Raw genomic sequence first — 19,234 nt, forward strand, 5'->3', positions numbered from 1 at the left:
TGCTCCCCATAATACAGAGGACCACTTTTAGAAAAGGTACCATTGGCAATTTAAAGAAAAACTGTAAGGATATAAATCACCTGTGGGTTGTCTGAGCTTCTCTTTCAGCTACAAATCTTAATTTTTGGAGGTCAGGGAAGACACAGTTAGGAGAGATTTTTGTCAAGAGATGCACTTTTCCAAAACTTTGTTTGTCCTCCCAAGCACATCATTTAGCAATGGTTTGCTTTAGGCAGAAAAAGATATTTACCCAAATCAATGAGGCATAAGGAAAGAGTTCCCATGGTGAGCTTTTGTCATAGTGGGGAAGCATATTTACTGAATAATGATTGTGATGAATTTTAACTACATTTTGTATTGCTGTATTGTAGCACAGTATTTTCCTGAAATAAACATTGCAGTGCAGAAGAGCTGTAGTCTTGAAACTGTCTAATTTGCTCCTACTCGCCGTTGAACATCGCAGACATTCAGTGAAAAATTATTCAGACATGGTAGGGATGAATGACTCACATGAAATGCAGCCACCTTCAGGATAAAGCACAACACTGTGAAACAGCAGACAGAGACAGTTAAAGACAAGAGATGGGTAACATAATTTTGGATCGCAAAGAAAGGCATTTTGCAGGCATGCTAGCTTATTCTTTCAATATTACTTGGCCTTTCTATTGACCAATTAAAAATCTTATAACTCCATTCTTAAATTTGATCTATCAATTCAAGGGGTGTTTGTTTGTAGTCAAATTCCTGTACATTTCTGTATACGTGAGAATTGTTCACCACTTTTTTTCATTGTCTATATTCTGTTCTACTCCTCCTTCTTAAAAACCTTGCTTTAAATAAGCATATTTTTTCATGAAAGTTGTAATATTTTTTAAACAACACGATGCAAAAAAAAAAGTCTTTCTATGCATCAGCTTTTCATAGAAAATCTCAAGCTTCCTATTAACTATTTTTTATTTGACAAGACATGGAGTTTCATTCTGGATGAAAATGATGATGATGAAAAGCATGAATGTCTTACAGAAGAATCCTGACACTACTCAGAGGAGCTTCTGCTACTACCTGTCAACATCAAAAGGCAGAAAATAATAACTGGTAAGATTAATTGCACAGAGATGACAGATTTCTGCCTGTGGAAGTACTCATTAATACCAAGATTCTTCTCTTACCTAATGAATTTAATATATATTCAAAACAAGTTCAGGAAGGGCTGTGGATAAAATCTTTCACCCACGCAGTGTACAGCGGCTCAGACATATGCTTTGTCTTTTAAAACATATAATATATTAAAATATTTAATTATTTAAGTAGGTTTTTTTATATATTTTGTATAAAGAACCATACAGAAGTCAGAAAATACTGATTTGGAACTGCAAGCATAATGATAGTAACACAGCATAGTCACTTACTATCAGTAAGTGGATAGTTCAGTAGTGATTGCGATGGATAAGCATCCTAGATATGTTGATTACAGGTCATGAAAAATCATGGGACCAGGATTTCTGATAATGTATGGTAAGGGAGACAAGCCTCAAAATATAGCCATATACTGCTTGGAACAACTGAAGTAAAGCAGAGAGATTAAAAACTCAAGTCTTCCTAAAAAAAATAATGCTTTCCCAAGAGGTAAGGACTGATTTCATATTCCTTCTCATGCCTTGACAACATCAGGTTTGTTCCTGTCATGTGCTGTAGCCATCTCAGGTGCCACACCAATCTTCTTATGCCTTAATATACACCCTGTTTTCTATTTCTGTTTAGATGTCCTTTCAGATTAGACCTTACAAGACACCTCTGCATCCCCTAATGTCTCCAACATGCCTGTGAGACCTTTGTTCTTATCAGGTTAGTCTTTTACTATAGTCAGCAAATCATCATTTTACTGTGACCACTGATATACTTTGTGGTTTCGGTCTTATTATTTTTACCACAAGGTCCTGCTATTTGACTGCAGTATCATACTTCAAAGAAGTAACTTAATTTATTTTTATTTAAAGCTAAATTATTTTTTCATTCACACATGTAATTCCAAAGAAGTAAAGAAATGCAATTATTTTGCCTAGGGTTAAACAACAAGAAGATAATTCACCAAGCTTTTATGACTTTTCGTGATGAATGAGTTGTCCATGTTTGCTTGAGATTGGTGCCAGCTGAAATTCTCCCCAGTGCTGTTCAAAGGCACGGTTGACAAAGAGAGATTCTCTCCGTTAGAATGTAGGGAAATTCAAAATAACTTCAGGTTTGGTAGCAGAGAGTTTCGCAGCACCTTTTTAGCCCAGCACTAAAGGAAAGAAATTTTTGGTGCAGCCCACATGGTGGCACTATCTGATCAGGTTTCAATCCTGAGATTGAATCCGTCAAACAAGTTATTTCTATCATCTACGATCTGATTTTTTTTTTTCCCTAAATTGAAGCATTATTAAAAAACGTTAGATTATTTCCACAACACACAGGAGCCTGGAGGCACGAGGGTGGGTGGAGGAGTGTGGGAAAATAAAGGGATAAAGTGTGCCCTGTAAACAGGCTGCTGTTCAGAATGCTTATCTGGCCATTCCCTGCATCTGATCAGTTCAGTCTGCCTTGGCTTCTCGTTAAACTCCAGTTCTAGCTATTGTCCCGGGAGAGGGGCTTCCTATTCTGTGTTCACTGGTGTGTACAGCAATTGGGGCAGAACCAGAGGCCACAGGGGCCCTTGCACCGCTTCTGCCAGCACCTGGTGAGACAGGAGAAGATGCCTACTGAGCGTGGGTGTGAATGTCAATGTGCGCCATCACTAACAAACTCAAAACCTGCCAGCCAGAAAGTAGGATAAGAAGCCAAGGATCCAAATATTGGAGTGTGTGTAATACCGTAAAGACCAGAGGTCTGAGGGTTGGCTACTGGAGGGACCAAGAGGTCCAGGACACCTACTGTGGTGAACTCAAGATTTGGTAAGGACATAGCCCTGGACCAGCTGCAGACCTTTTCGCAGATGAGTGTGTCTGTGTGAGGGCAAACAGGAGAGGAGTCCGGGATCAGCTGATGGAGAGACTAAATGGCAAAAGGCAGCCCTTTGTGGGGATTATGCGGAGTACGAGGTGTCTGTGCATGCATTCATGCTCATGTATGTCTGTTGGTATTTGTAAGCAGAATTAGGCCAGTGGGTGGAGGGGGGCTCTGGCCTGGGGAGCTGGCATGCCCGGGTGCCAGCAGCTGGAGAAAACGGGACTCAGGGGCCAAGCACTGACCCAGTGGACTGTTTAACATCACCCGCTGGAGAGATTCATACTTTACGGATATGTATGCGTTTGCATATATTTTCTGCTAACAGGCTTTTATACTGATCGGACATGACAGAAACAGGATCAGGGCAGTCTTGCATTAGTGTCTGCAAGGGTGCTGGATTTTTGTTCCCTGTTGACCTGTACACGCAGTCATGCATATACGTATACATATTTGATGAGTATGGACATCTATTTGGAGTACACACTCAGCCTTGGAGCTGGATGGAGGTGGGGATGTGGCAGCCTTGCTGATATTCAAATACTAAATTTGGGAGCTCCGGATGGAATGCATACAATTTTTAGATTGATAGTATTTCTTCTTGCTTATGGTCTTTAAATAATAACCTTTCAGTCCTACTTAAAAAAAATACTGGGGTGTCCATTTTTCACTTCTGTTTAGTCTGATTTTTTAGAAATGTTTTCTAACTTAGTGCAACTTATGAAACATACATGAGGACAAATTGGCACAATAATAAATTTCAAATAGATACAATGAGTTTCTTAACTATAATGAGGTGAGGTGACTAACATTAGAAATAAACGCCATTTGTTTTAGCTTGACTCCTGCCATATGGTAGACTGAGATCATTCTGTACATTTACAGAGATTTGAATCCTAATTAGGTATCTTTAAGTTGTTAGAAGTTTGATAACTTCACTTTCAAGGACATATCATCTACCATGGTATCATATACTACTTTAGCAGATGATTTTTTTTCCCTGAATTTTTTTCTAGTTCCAATTCACTTTTATCTCATCCTCTCATTCATTTCAGCTCAATGCAAGGGAAGTTTAATGGTCTGTTGCTACACTACAAGTAACTCAGTACAATTCATGCTAGAGGGGAAATATCCTCTGGCTTCTAATTGTGTCTTTAATTTACTGTCAAAATTTGTTCGCCCAAGTTTTGTTACATTTAAATATAAAACATAAACACAAATGTGTTTACATACAATATGCAAAACCTTTATGTAGAAAAATTCATACAGTCATACAACTTATACATTCATACTCCATACATTAAAGGAAAAGGAGCCCTAGAGCTGCACACATCTCTCAGGTGTGTGGCAATGTTTTAACATTGCACATCGATACTATGTGGCAATTTAGGACAGGAAGGAAGTGGCAACTAGCGCTTGCTGCAAAACCTCAGAAAGAAAAGCGTGTTTGGTTGCTCAAACCAGTCTCAATATTCACAGAATCACAAAAAAATGTACTTGGAAGAGACTAAGACACCTAAAGAGATATCCTGTGACAAAGTATCAAAAAAGTAAAAATGCTTTCCAAGAAGTCTATTTTCTACTCTGTACTTTAAAATCTCCCATGATGCAAATTTAACTTCCTCCTTATGGAATGTGGTGCAAAGCTTTATCTCCTCCTAAAATTTTCAGTTCTGGTATGCCAATCTCACCTGATGCAAGGCAGACACATTACTTCTTGTCCTGTTCACTGTGGGCACTGAGAATAGATTATTCCTTTCCTTTTGTTGTCCTCCTTTATGGCTTTGAATGCCTTTATACAGCCCAACACTTTCTAATCTCTAGATTAAAAACTATTTCAGTCTTTCCTTTTGGATCACGCCTTCTAGATCTTCAACCATTCTCATGACTGTCCTCTGTATTGTCTTTATCTGGTTTAGATCTTTCTTGAAGTTTGGTGACCAAAACTGGACTAAGCACAGAGTGAGGCACACCAAGACATCACTTTACCTTCCTTAAAGGCAATGATTTTCTGAGAAAGAGTGCCCCGAGTTCTTCAGTACCAAGTACGTCACTCGTGTCTCAGCTAAAAGCAGCAGCCCTCAGTGATGCTGTGTCATCCATTACACAGAGCCAGCATTGGTGGCCCTGGCTGTATTTCCTTGCAGTTTGTAAAGCTTCATCAGAGTGCTCAGAAGATGGATTTGTTAGAGGAAGGGCACTATCCTAGCTAGACCTGTCTACCAGGGCTGCCACCTGCTCTTAGAGTGCTCTTGGAAGCATGCTGCACAGTAAATAATTTGCTTTGGATACAATAGAGGTCTCTATCTGTGTTACTACACTTTTCTTTCTTGTCTCTGCAGTGAAAGTAATATTTACTCGTCACCTTAATCAATGTCAACACCTAGTAAAGAATCCTCATTTAATATGACCATTTAACATCAAACGTTGAAAATCATAGTGGAATCAAGTATTTATTTAGAGTAAGGATGTCAATCTAAAATGAGCAAAAACATTTTAATATGTTTCTACCTTTTTCCTTTCCCTTGCCGGAACTGCTATATACTAGCAAATATAATCTCTCTTCCCTCCAGAAGGGATATCTACAAACACCCTAGTGGCAACAGTTTCAATTTGTGATTTTTTTTTTTTAATAATGAAAAGCAAAATAAGAAAAGTAATGATGATAAACTGTATCGCATCATCCCTAGGATAGCGAAGACACTATTTTTCTAATAAAAAACTCTAGGCAAGTGCAGTGAAGCTTTTAACAGCTACCACCTTAGTTTGGAATATACTTGTCATACAAGTGGGCTCTAGCTCTCTCACTGCTGGAGTTGATTATTTGATATAAAAACTGGAGTGACATTATATTCTTATGTAATATACAAAAAGGATTTAAATTAGCCACATTTCTTTTCTGCATATTAAACTCAAAACAGCTACACAGAAATCAGTAAAGTTTCCTCTGGGTTTCCTGCTATAACTGATAGGCAGAATATACCTCAATCATTTTAGCTGAACATTTAAAACATACATTGCGGTATATAGTGCTGCAATTTAGAGAATGAAGGAAGCTTACTCTAGGAAGTACTTTTCTTCACTGATTTGCTTCAAATGATAGCAATGTTATTATGCGATGTCTAAGCTTTTGTAGTAAAGGTGTTCTCTCTGATGTTAATATTCATATTCCTATTAACAGAGGAAAAGAAAATGGCACTTTCTAAAAGATACAGCAAAAGGAGGAATTTATTCAGTATAAATATGTATGTGGAAAGTGGAAACTCAGAAGCATGTCAGCATCCACTTCCTTTGCCATCTTTGATGCTGCAACTGGCATGGGGTAAGACAAAGGAGCAGGACAAACACTGGAGGCAAGCAAGCACTGGATGAAAAAAGCTTTGTAGTTCTGCACAAAAAAACCCCAAAACCCAACCCAAACCAAAAAACCCCACATCAAACAAAAAAACCCCGCAACCCTCAATACAAGGAAGATTTTGGATACAATACACCTGGCCACACTCACCGGGAAAAGAGAATTTTTGTGGAGGGCTGGAGATGATCTAGATAGATACATCCCAGTTTCACAAGAATCCTTCTTTTAGCTCCTAGTATGTCTGCTTCTTCCACGCAGTATCCTGGCTTCAAGCCTGTGATCCATAACTGCGTATTTTGTTGGGATAGGTGCCACAAGTGTAAGCGTTCATGTCACAAGGATAGCACTAATGTCAACATGACTAGCACTACAGGAAGGGATGATGCTGAGTAATCTCTGCTGCCTAGCTCAGATTTTATCTATCCACTCAGTAAACACCCTGCATGCTAATGCTGTAGAATCACTGCAGCACTGCCAGAAAGGATGAAAACTAAGAGCACATTGGCACTGTTTCTCCCAACTTCTCCATTTCAGCCCTACATGAGTGTTTTTCTTGATACGGAGAAGAGACGATCCACCTCTTAAGTAGAAAAATATCCTTCTTCCTCCCGTGTGAAGCTACCCTTAAGTCTAACAGTAAAAATGAAGGAGGGAAAAAAGCATAACCAAGTATCGGAGTTCACGCAATGCCTTTCGGAAGAGGCAGAATCACATTGGATACCGGTGCAACAAACAGCGTTGCACGGGTAGCATGGTTTGAGCTCAGAAGTGGCAGACCGTCTTGCTAGCTCCTTTGGATATTTCTGTCCTGCTGCTGTTATGTAAGTGCCAGTGTCCCAGTTTGCTTGTGCAGCTCCCTGCCTTACGCACGACGATGCTCCGGAGCCTACGCCAAAGGTAATGCCCTACACAACGCTATGCAACGCAACAAGAATACGAGTAATACGATCAGCAATAGTAATTAGCGGGGACAGCTCGCTACGGTCGTTCTCAGCAGTCGCTAGAGCGCGCTTCGGGGGTGCCCAGGCGCGGGGTGGGGGGGGTGTCCCCGGTCCCCGCGGTCCAAGCTGCCCCGGCGCTACCGCAGCGTCCGCGGGGCGGGGCGCGTCCCCCCCGCGATGCGCGCAGGGGCAGGGGGAGCCGGGGCAGGGCTGCGGCGGAGGAGCGGCGGGAGCGCGGCTGCGGCCTGGGCATTGCCGCAAGGGCAGCGCACACGCACGGCCGCTCGGCCCCGGCTCCCCACCCCCGCACCTGCTTCCTGGCTGGCGGGGCGGGGCGGCGCGCTGTGGGCTCGGGAACGGCGGAGCCGCGCCGGGCGCGCGGAGCTGCGCCTTGCAGGTGGGGTTCGGCGGCCGTCGCGGCGGCGGGTGGGGGGGTGTCGGCCAGCAGGTAGGGATCCCCATGGAGCAGCCTCCTCCCTCCCCAGCGTCAAACTATCTTGAGGATTAATGCGCGGTGGTGGGAGTTTGTCCCTTTTCCTCGGTGGATTGGAGGTTTTGCCTTTTCTCAGTGCAGGGGAGGAGATCCCGGAGGAGGGACGTGGTTTGCTCCTGAAATGCACGTGTGTGTGTCGCAGAGAGACCCGTTTTTATGCTCGGTCACACACTGCAGGCCGAAATGTGGTTAATGAAGGAAGATGGGGCGACTCTGATGCACCCCCGAGGAGGCAGGTTTGTGTTAGGTTCCGTGCAGTGATGATGCAAAAAGGACCGGTAGGATGCATAGAGTCAGGACGCTGCCCGGTATGTGTGGTGACTCCCCGGAGGTAAGAGTAGCTGAAATACCAACAGACACGCTTTTTACTAGGATATTGACAACCATATTTTCAAACGTATTCATGCTGGTGGAAAGTGCTTGTAAGGACTGCCCGTAATCAGCTGTAACAGACCAGATCTTGCAAGTTGATGAGGAATTACTTGTGAAAATCATCTACATGATGTGGAGAGAACATCCAGTGCTCATCAGTGTGAGGAATTTGTACCTATGTGGTGTTTCTGGCTGCTTGCCAGCACTTTTCAAGGGCTAAGCCTGTTGGAAGACCTAACAAGCGTACACTTTCCTGTAGTAGTCCTAGTGATAGGCTGTTTGCCATCTGTCATCTCCAGTAATTATTTCTGTGATTCTTGTGTGCGCTTTAACACTGAAACAGGTCCCAAACTATAAATGCAGGTGAGTTATGTTTAAATACTGGCACTGAACCGAGAATATTGGGGTGCTCTGTTATTTCAGTTGGTAACCAGAAGGTAGTTTTGTTTGTTGCACTAAGCTTCATTACATGATAAAACTAGTTTATAGAGTAGTGTTAAAATTTGTAGAGTTACTTGCTTTTTTCTCATGGGAGTTCATATCTATTGTCAGCTGGGATGTTTGACACATTCCTTAAAGCACCAAAAGTTTCCCCTGGAAAAAGGAGTTTTCCCAAATGAGCACAGTGCTGCATGTTGGAGTGATTCAATTCTCATCTTTGCAAACTCTGTTAGATGTAAAAGTATAGGTAATAATCTCGTCAGTTCCCTCCTGTTCTTAATGTCTTTGTTTGTTTGTATGTTTGTTTAGTGTTGCCTTTAGAGTTTATACATGTCAATGTCAATTCTGTGTTGCTCAGTATAAAATATTGGTGGATAGGTATTAATCACTGATGAACTCAAATACATTTGTGATAGTATTCTTGTAAAAAAAAATCTAATTTTTACTTTAAATAAGTAACTGTGATAAACGCTGGTAGTGATTTGGACTGCTGCATTTAAAACATACACACAGGAATCTCATCACGACTGTACAGCTTTGTGTGGCATTACTTTCTCTTTATTAAAAGATAAGAATCCTCAAAGGATTTTTCTTGTACTTTGGGATGTTAGAAGCATCCTCCTGTGAACTTCACCAGAGCTGCTATAGCTACACTGAGTTACACAGCCTGACAGCCTGTCCACTGCTCAAAGTAGCACTTTGATACTGGGTCAGGGAGAGCAGAGGTGCACCGGGAAGGAGGAGCACCAACCTGTTAGTATTTAAATGCCATTGGGGAGAAGGTAAGAGTGCCTGGCCCCAAGGGAGATCTTGCTGGGTGAACAAGGCATGAATCGCTGGAGAACTTCCAAGGTCAGTGAAGTGATCGCTGCAGGTCCGCAGGACTTTGGTGGATCAAGCCCTAAGAGACATACATGCACAGGCACCACATTAATGCATCTCAGTTACACTTTGTTAGTTGTGACTCAGGTTTTTTTTTTCCTTTTCAAGTAGTGGCTGTAGTTATTGGGAATGTACATACATCAAACATAAACAATTGTTTCTATGCCTCCTCGTTGCCACAGCTAGTGACAAAACTTTAGAGCTCTTGTGTCTCCTTAGAGGTCACAAGAATAACAGCAGCAGCGTGCCTCTGAAGAAGCAACTGAACTTTTACCTTTGTTTCACTCAAAGGCACAGATTTAATGAGGAAAACAGAGGTGTTTTCTGCTTTTCCTTTCGTATGTCAGCTGTATCTGCCCCTTGCTCACAAACTGTACTTAGGCTAAGCTTTCTTGGGAGATGTGCAAAAATACCAAAGTATTTATACTTACTTGCTTATCTCAAACTTAGTTTGACCCACCCTTTCCTGAGATGCCTCAGTGCTTTCTATTTTAGTGGGGTATTTTTTTCTGCTGCAGAGGTACCTCTGCAAGAGCCTTCTGCTGTAGGTCCTGTCATGCTACAGAAGTTCTAGCAGCCATATCAGTATTAAAGCAGAAAAAGCTTTCCTATGGTTAACCAGCTTAGAAATTATATCAGACTTCACTCTGTCCTATTTGCCTGTGTATTGTGACCTCTGATCTTAATCTTGACCTGTCTTTGGCTGCACAGATAGTAAGCTCTTTGAGGCAAGGATTATATCCTGTTTGTAGATGGTAATAAGCTACTGATCCCAGTCTCCTGCTATTACCAACATCTATGTAAACTATAACGTAGTTCTGCAGAATTTCAATAGCAGGATTCCTAAACTAGCATACACTGTATTTAATTTTTCATATCAGAAAGACAGTGAATGACCTGACTTTGTATATATCTAATAATGTATGTTCTGCCAATTTTCCTAAACAATAGCAAGTCCCTGCCTGCTATTTTCTCCTAGAACACTTTCCATTTTCTGCTCAAATGGAATTATGGCTTTCAAGACAAGAATCAGAGTTTCACCCCACTGGATTTTTGCCCACCACTCAAAAAACATAATAGAGAATTGAAAATAAAATGCTTACTTGCTGAAATATAAGTACATAGGCATGCGCATGACTAGGGTCCTACAAATAATTTCTGAATACTAGATTATACAGTTGTAAGTAGAGCACAGAAAAATTGTGTGCCATATATGCCACAGATTTAAATGTCAGGTATGCAAATTACCTTGACTCTTCCAAATTATTATTTGTTGTCACAGGCCCTCAACCTTATGAACAACTTTTGTTCATCTCTAAACAATGCAGAAGCATAATGAGAGCCACCAAAATAATCTGAAGCTCCAAAAAGGATCAGAATTTATCTTTCCCCATGCCCCCATAAAACTCAAATTTCAATACCTTCAGGTAACTAATGCACATCAAGTCAATTTAGGCTTGGATGGTCAGTAAGAACATCATGTTTCAGTGTTTCCGTTTCAGTGTGTTTATTGTCAAAGGATGTAATCTCTCTCTTGTTCCACCTTTTCTCTTCCAAACTAATACATGCAGTAGAGGAAGGAAGCACAGAGTGATAGTGTTGGGATTCAACTATCAAAAACACCTTTCAGAGCCAAAATTGCATTTTCTATGATATTATGTCGTGCACAGTTATATTCCATTGGACTTAGGTAAGTTCTAGTGTACACTGATTTCTGTAGCATTGCTCAAGCAAACTACAACAGATTTGCCATTCAACCATCTGTAACAGTTACGAAAGGGACTGTTCTGATGGCCTGAATTTTGGAAGACCAGTGAGGAAATACGGCATTTTCTTTGAAGATACTGTGAGAATAATTTTGGATAGCTCAACTCCACTTTTTCATCCTAGCTCCTAATTTTAATATAGCCAATGGGCATCATCTGCAGCTTGACGGATTTATTGGAATAAGTTTACAAATCACAGAACGGTTTGGATTGGAAGGGACCATGAAGGTCATCTATTCCCACCTCCCAGCAGTGAGCAGAGACATCTTCAACTAGATCCAGTTGCTGAGAGCCCCATCCAACCTGACCTTGAATGTTTCCCGGGATGAAGCATGTACCACCTCTCTGGACAGCCTGTTGTGGTGTTTCACCACCCTCAGTGAAAAAAAGGTCTTCCTAATATCTAGTCTAAACTTCTTCTCTTTTAGTTTAATACCATTACCCCTTGTCTTATTGATACAGGTCCTGCTAAAAAGCTTTTCCCCATCTTTCTTATAAGCCCCCTTTAAATATTGAAAGACTGCAATAAGGTCTCCTTGGAGTCTTCTCCAAGCTGAACAACCCCAACTGTCTCAACCTGTCTTCACAGGGGAAGTGTTCCAGGCCTTTGATCATTTTTGTGGCCCTCCTCTGGACCCACTCCAACAGGTCTATGCCTTTCAATTAATCAGTTACAAGTTTTCCATATCCTGAGTTCACTTTTATCAAGTTTTTTCCGCTTTTAACTTGGATTTTATTTCAGTTGGTGCTGTTTGTATTTCTGTTGTGCCTTTGTCTGTCAGAATTGTCTTCAGTGGAAAAATCAATATAATACTAACTGAGGCAAATTAATCTCCACTTGATCTTATTTTCTGCTTTCTTTTTACTTATCTGGCTAAGAACCACTTGCTTGATGTCTTTCTGTACTTAGTCTGACTTGGCTCGCCTTTCAGCAATTCTCTCTTCGTCCCCGTAGACATCACACACTGTGGCAGGGCTCTTCATTTCTCGTCCTTTATTTCTACCTACTTATTTATGGGTGATGGCTTTTCTAATTATGTCTGGAGCAGTTTTATTCTGCCCTGTGTAGTTATACAGTAACTGCTCTTTGGACATGAAGAAATCTCCAGCCTGATTCACAAGGGAGGCACTTTGCCCAGTCCATTTGACTTCTGTAGCTGATTTTCCTTTCTGTTTTTACAGTTTGGACTACATCAGTCACTTCCTTAGAACTATTTTCTATGGCTAGGTTTTTATTATTATTATTATTATTATTATTATTATTATTATTATTTTTTCCTCACTACTAACTAAAACCCAGCATAAAATACCTGATTCAGTGATAGTCTGATGTTGAAAAATGCAGTCATGACCTCCAGAAAATTCTGTTTCCTACATTTATGAGAATCATTCATTCTTGCTTGATGCGAGAGTCATTACTGTCTCATAGAATCACATCCATTCCAGCAGTGTTTATCATTGTGGCAACATTTCAAAGACCTCTTCTGGTTCAGAAACAGAATCTGTGGATCAAAGTGGACCTCTAGCACTACAGCAGTACATGATGCTTGGAAATACTTTCCTGGAAATATTTTTTTTCTGCCTTTTAACAGTTCTGTACCTCTATTTCTTACCAGGGAAGTCTGCCTCTTTGTTAATGTATAATGACTCTTCAGCAATTGACCTTATTTCTGTCATTCCTGAGATTCTATTCAGTTCACATCCTGTAGTTATTTTAGTTATTCAACTGTATTTCTTATATTTATGTAACATATAAGAATGACTTATAGCTGCAGGAGTTCCTTGGATTTCCTTTTGTCCTCTCAAATATCTCTTCTTGATATGGCCCAGAGTCCTTTCACTGCCTGCTACCAGCCAGTTTCTTACTTTCAACACTATCTTTACTTATCTGTGTTTATGCTTGCTTGTCTGGAGTTTCTTTATCCGTTGCTGCTACAATTGAAGATTATAGAAGCCTAAACTATATTTTCATGTACAACCATGCTTTCACATCAGTAGCAATCTTCTCCAGGGTGGTGTATGTGCCATAAACCCAGTGTAGTGGAAATCTACGGTTTGTGCCAGCGTGAAGGACAATCAGAGAATTCTCTGCCCTTTGTTTCATCAGGTTTGTCTTCAGCCATTGTTGCACCTAGCAGATGTCTCTCTAATTTTTTTTAATCGTGTTGCTCATAGAACTCTCTGTTTTCCTTTAATATGTTTAATAAACTTTAAGAACTAAAAGCTATAGTACACCCTGGTGTTGCCAATGGTACTGTAGGTTTGCCAGTCAAAGGAAAATATATTCTCTTTCTTAATTGCAGGCAATTCAAATCAATCCTGAGCACAACGAAACAATGATAATTATACTGAAGACCTAGAGAATTTAAGCCAAAATAGATCTAGTTTGTTTTTTTTTTTTTCACATAGAAGAGACATCCTACTTTTCTAGGATTTGAAGAGAGAAGAAATACAGTACAGAGAACTGTAAACTGCGTATTACTGTAGCAGATTGCTAGGCCTAATAGTTTCTATATCAGAGAAGAAACTCATGTTTCCCCTTTTCATCTGTACCAGAGTACCAGGATATTAATCTAAGAAAATGGTGTCAGTGTAACTTCAAATCCAGTTAAGTGGCAAAACCATTCCGTTTCATCCTTGTGTATTCATTCCAGTCCGTTCAGACCAAAAAAATTAGTAATGAATATCACTTGTTAAATGCTAAAGCAGAGAATAGCTCATATGGACTTTCAGATTTATTTCATACTAAGATTTATGACAATTAAGCCACAAACTTTTCTTAAAACTTGTGCATTTTGAAACTATATCTGTCTGAAGAGACGTCTTTGTGTTTGACACTGAAATGAAGAATTCATTCCATTTATTACAAATGAAGTGCAACAACTATGAGAATATTTAAGATTTTAATGTTCAGTAGGAAAAAAGATCTTTTGTTGCAGGCTTTAATTATTTGTAGAAGTCAGGAACGATTTCCCTTCTGATACTGAAAATACCAGCAAATCAACTCTCTAAGACTCGTTTTGGAGGTTTAGAAAGCATGCATCCTTTATTTAGAGCACTGGACGCATGGAGGAATAATTCCACTAATCATGCGTAATGAGACAAGAGCTGGTTACAGAATATATTACCTATCTGTGTGCATATGCATAACATTTCTCGAAAGTCTTATGCGTGTTCTATTACTTTCCGAAGACTAATCTTAATGTTGTGAACTTCACAACAGCCTAATCTCCTCTAACTGGGACAGTACCAGTTCTCTGTCTGACCTTGCATTCTTTAGCTAGAGACTATAAATGAAGATGATTGCAGAAGAAGACACATCTGTTCAGCACATAGCATGCTTCACACGCAAGATGTTATCATTTCTCAAGAAACAGTGTCTGGGAAAACAGTTTGAAAAAAACGTGCTCTCAGAGGGACATTCTGTCTATAACTTCCAAAACTACAGTTACTTAAATGAGACAACTGAAATTAGAAAACTGATTTTACTTTAGCTTAAACCAAACTACTCCACTTTTTGCAGTAGTAACTGCTTCTTATGTCACCTCTGCATTACATTTACGGTGCATGTAGGCTTTTTGGTTTGTGGAGCTTTAGAAGTTCACTGAAGACAGACGAGAGGAGTGCGTGGAGCTTCATTTCATCTATTCCGCTAATGTCTTCGCTATGCTCTGAGCTCTAGTTTTCTGCCTGTGGAGGCTGACTGTGCAATTGCACATGAGAATCTTTCCTTCCCACCTGTGGTGACTTAGTATTGTCTTTAAATGAGTTAAATCCCGCTGCTTGCAAAGGAGCTTTTGAATGAGAAGCTGTATTTAGAACCGTAGATTCTTCTTATGCAGCATATAATTTATTATCAGCTAGATAAATTATTAATTGCAACTCTGCCATTTATCACTGCACAGTGACTCAGCCTGCTGTATGAGTAGATTGAACATATATCTTCATTACAATTTCCCAGACGCTTTTAACTTGGAGTTAGATCAGTGTCTTCCACAGCTCCTCTAAATCCATTCATGTACAGCTGATTTACACCAGCTCTGTCATGGCGTGAGTGGACTGGTGTACTGCTGTTGTTACTGCTCTTAGCCTAAAAAACAGTCTTTTTAATACCTCTTATCGCTGCCCAATCATTAGTCTAGCAGCCTGCTATTAAAAGTTGCTGTACCTTGCTAAAAATGTTAGCAGTGACACTGCTGCAGAAACAAGGCTTTATTTAACCCACTTTGTTACAAATATTTCTGGTTTGGATGGGATTAGACAAACTAGTGTTTCCTTTAAGTATCACGGAGAAAGCAAAGTCAACCAAGCTGACATATGTGGGCATGAGTAATACAAAACCTCCTCCTTGTCTACCAAGTTGGGTGCTCTTTGGTGTCAGCTGTGGAAGAGAACTCTGGTAGCCGATGCTTTATGCGGCAATTCAGTAACACCAGGGCACTCGGATGATGCTGCAGACAAGAGGTGTATTAGTGGCACCTTATCATGCCTAGCTTTCACAAAAGTGAGGCTTCCTTGCTGCCTTTTCATGTTTGGGAAACAGTGACCAATTTGTTCAGTATCTGTGCACCATGACGAGGGGGCAGGGCAAAGCCTGGAAGGAAGGGAGAGAGGAAGGAATGAAGGGAGAGAGGAGGCCACTGCTGAAAGACAGAGCAGACACGTGTGGGAAGAGTGCAGGGATATCATCATGCAGATGTCTTATGCAAAAATAGCAGTAGTGGGTCTGGAGTGGATGTTGGTACCAGTCTGGCCACAGCATGCAAGAGCGCAGCCCGTACACACAGATGGACTTCACAGTCTGTTCTGCTCTTTGTTACATCCAGAAGTGTGCTTCCCTCAGCTACACTGCTTTAAAGCTAGCTCAAGTCTGCTGGCATGAGCAGCACTTACGTATCGGGAAACATAAAGCAAGCATACAATAAAAACAGCAATAACAGAGAAAGGAAGGAGTTCCTAAGGTCAGGCAGGGTGAAGGATCAGAATTGGAAATGTTGAAACATTATTTCCTCTGGCAGCCCTTGCATGTTGACAAATCTCCTTTGGAACAGTTCAGCATGCTGAAAGCTGTGCAGCCTCAAGGCTTGTCAGCCTGACGCTGGAGGACTCCATTCTCTGACAGACCTCGGGGCCAGGAAAAGAGTGCTCAGTGCTAATAAACCCACCCATACTTATGATATTGATCAGCAAAGTATCATCTTGAATTTGGAATTCACCAAGTTGTGTTTAGTATGAATACAATTGTTCTTAGCATGTATATGCTCAGTTCCCTCTCAAAGCAGGTCCATAGATAGATGAAATGTACTTGTTTCTCAGAAGATAAGATGTTATTGACAACATTATCTGAAGAATCAAATTTTATTTCTTTTTAGACCAAATCTGTAGTCACATAGATCTTTTATTACAGTTATAACAGTGTTAAGTTCATGTAGCACTTCTAGTTCACGGCTTTTGATGTTAAATTGCTCAAAATACATCATCATACATTAGAAAAGTGAATGTAAATACAATTTTATTTAATAATAAAGTATGTGAATCTCAATATTTCAGACTAGAGCATGTAGTCCAGTGGAGATAGGGACTACACTGATCAGTGTTTTACTGTTGCATGCTCCTTACTAACACGGTGAAATAGAATTAGAGTTGTACAGCTTTTGGATTTTACAAGTAGTTTCATTTTTTTCTCCTTTACGCCTAATATTATTTACGTTAAGAAGTATTACAGTATTAGTTTTATTATGTATAACATTATTGTATTTCTAAAACAACATCCACAAGCATCTTCAGGAAGGCATTGCTGTCTGGTGCATTGCCAATTGTTCTTACTGGTTTGTTTTTGCAGCTTCATTCCACTGATGATTGTTAAGCAAGCTTTCAGCATTAATTGTGTCGCTGACTGGGGTGTACAGTATGCTCAAAACTTACAACTCTTTACTTGTTAGAGTAGCTGTTAAAACTCAGACTTCTTAGTCTTGCAAAGCTGGTATAACTTTCCTCTAAGCTTTGGTACTTTTTTTCTCAGGTGCTAAGGTTGCTCACTGGCGCCGTTTCCCAGCTCTGTGAGGACTGGCATTGGACTGGAGGCATCTAATTGCCCCAGTCATGCTGTGCCAGGGCTGAGGCTTGAATGCTAAAAGGAAGCCATCCAAGATCCTTCTCTCACCAAGGTCAGCGGCTTAGAGGGAGTCTTCTGTCAGGGGAAGTGGACTCACTGCAAAGAGATCATGGCTTCATCCCGACTAGTGGCAAGATCTAGGGATATTGCCAATGTCATGCAACGACTTCAAGGTAAGAGACTGACTTGGACTGGTGCTCTCTGCCATACATTCATAAACGGAGGTTCCAATTTTTTACTATAGTGCACAGTCGGGACATATTTCTGTAGTTTAATAACTGTTCTAAACTTACCTACTTAAAAATATTTGAAGCATATCTGAAGGGCTTTGATTATATGAGTCCTTTCGTATGGTATTAATAGTGGTCTTTAAAGGCAGCTGATATTATGAATGTCGATCCATGGGACAGGACACTGAATTGAAGATTCTGAGACTTCGGTTCTGTTTCTCCCATGTGTGGAGACATGGGAGATGTGACATGATTGTGCATCAGTTTTCTCATAGAAAAGAAAACAGAAATTATATCGATCCTCTTCTCAGCAATGAAGTCTAGAGGCAGATCTTCTCTACTGATAAACTAGCATTTATTAGTTTTATTAATATTTGCTGTCTCCAAACGAGAACTGTACCTCATTGTATCGTTAAGCATTGAAGAACTCGTAGGTTAACGAGCTAATTATTAGTCCTGAAATTAGTGACCTTTTAGATTCTATATCACAGAATATCTTTGCAGAATTTGCTGAGTATTCAGTATGTGTTTAATTTCTTACAATAAAGCATAATTAAATATTTAGTCTTTTCTTTAAAAGCTACACACCTAAATGCTGCAGCTAAACGGCTTGCATTCAGAATGTATGTTCTTGGTCAAGTGATGATATTGACTAGAAACAAACTGTCAGTGCTGCTGTAGGTTTCACTCCTGTTAACTTTAAAACTGTTATAAATTCCTGACTTCCTTTACACACCAACTTCCACTGACTTGCAAGAAAAGCTTACATGCACAGAAACTCACTACCCGTCTTCTAAATCTGGAAGCTTTATCTTCCCATGGCTTTTCCTTCCATTTATTTTTTATTTTAGTTCAGGATATCTGAACTCAGCTTCTAGCCACCAGCTACAAGTAGTATTCATAATTTACATGTAGCCTCAGTAGATAAATATAAGAATAAATAAAGAGGCAGAGTCTGTACTATTTAGACCTGCTACACCAATTCCCCTGTCCAGAACACTTATGTTTGATGTTCCTCATCCTTTTGTACAGCTACTGTCTTTTTCCTTGCTGTTTTTACTTGTGTCTGCTAATTCTCAGGCTGCAATCTAGGACAATAATTGTTAAAAGTGCCCACAAACATAAGCAGGGAAATATTCCCTGTCCAGGGAATTTGAGGTTTAAACGTTAGATTAAGACACTCCAGGTAGACACAAATCAATGAGAGAGTGCAAGGGTACAGTGAGGCAACCTTGCTCAGAGAACAGGCAGGGGTCTTGGGACACTGTGTGTATATATACATACATACATATATATATATGTATACTATATATTTAAAAGAAGTAATGTTCATAATAAGAGTTCCAGAAAAATAACAGAGAGGTTTGAAGAAAGAAGTGAAATAATTATGAAACCATGAGATCTTCTGAAAAATATGAAGAAATGCCTATGAGAAACAGCAGGTGTGCTCGAAGGTTATGGAGGCATACTGCAAAGGAAAGGATCAGGGAGCTGAGCTGTATTCAAGGAGGATTACCCAGGCTGGTACTTGGAAGCAATGAGTAAGGAGGATGCTACAGGAGGTATTTACAGAGCATGTGGACTGTTTATCAAACTGTTATTTACTAACTTTCTAAACATCTGCAAAGCTGTTGCTGAAAAAATGGCTGTTCTGCTT

At 40.2% G+C, this 19,234-nt stretch overlaps 1 protein-coding gene across 1 annotated transcript in view; it reads left to right on the forward strand.

The window, feature by feature from the left end:
• Positions 1-7,659: 7,659 nt before the first annotated feature.
• SYNE1 (spectrin repeat containing nuclear envelope protein 1) overlaps positions 7,660-19,234 on the forward strand; it is a 320,695-nt gene continuing 309,120 nt past the window's right edge. Inside the window, exons 1-3 of the mRNA XM_054062229.1 lie at positions 7,660-7,675; positions 11,822-11,880; positions 17,255-17,520. Coding sequence (XP_053918204.1) covers positions 17,457-17,520 — 64 coding nt within the window. The 5' untranslated portion in view covers positions 7,660-7,675; positions 11,822-11,880; positions 17,255-17,456. The remainder of the gene's footprint in view (positions 7,676-11,821; positions 11,881-17,254; positions 17,521-19,234) is intronic.

Source organism: Cuculus canorus, chromosome 3 (assembly GCF_017976375.1).
Source record: "Cuculus canorus isolate bCucCan1 chromosome 3, bCucCan1.pri, whole genome shotgun sequence".
Classification (NCBI taxonomy): Eukaryota; Metazoa; Chordata; class Aves; order Cuculiformes; family Cuculidae; genus Cuculus; species Cuculus canorus.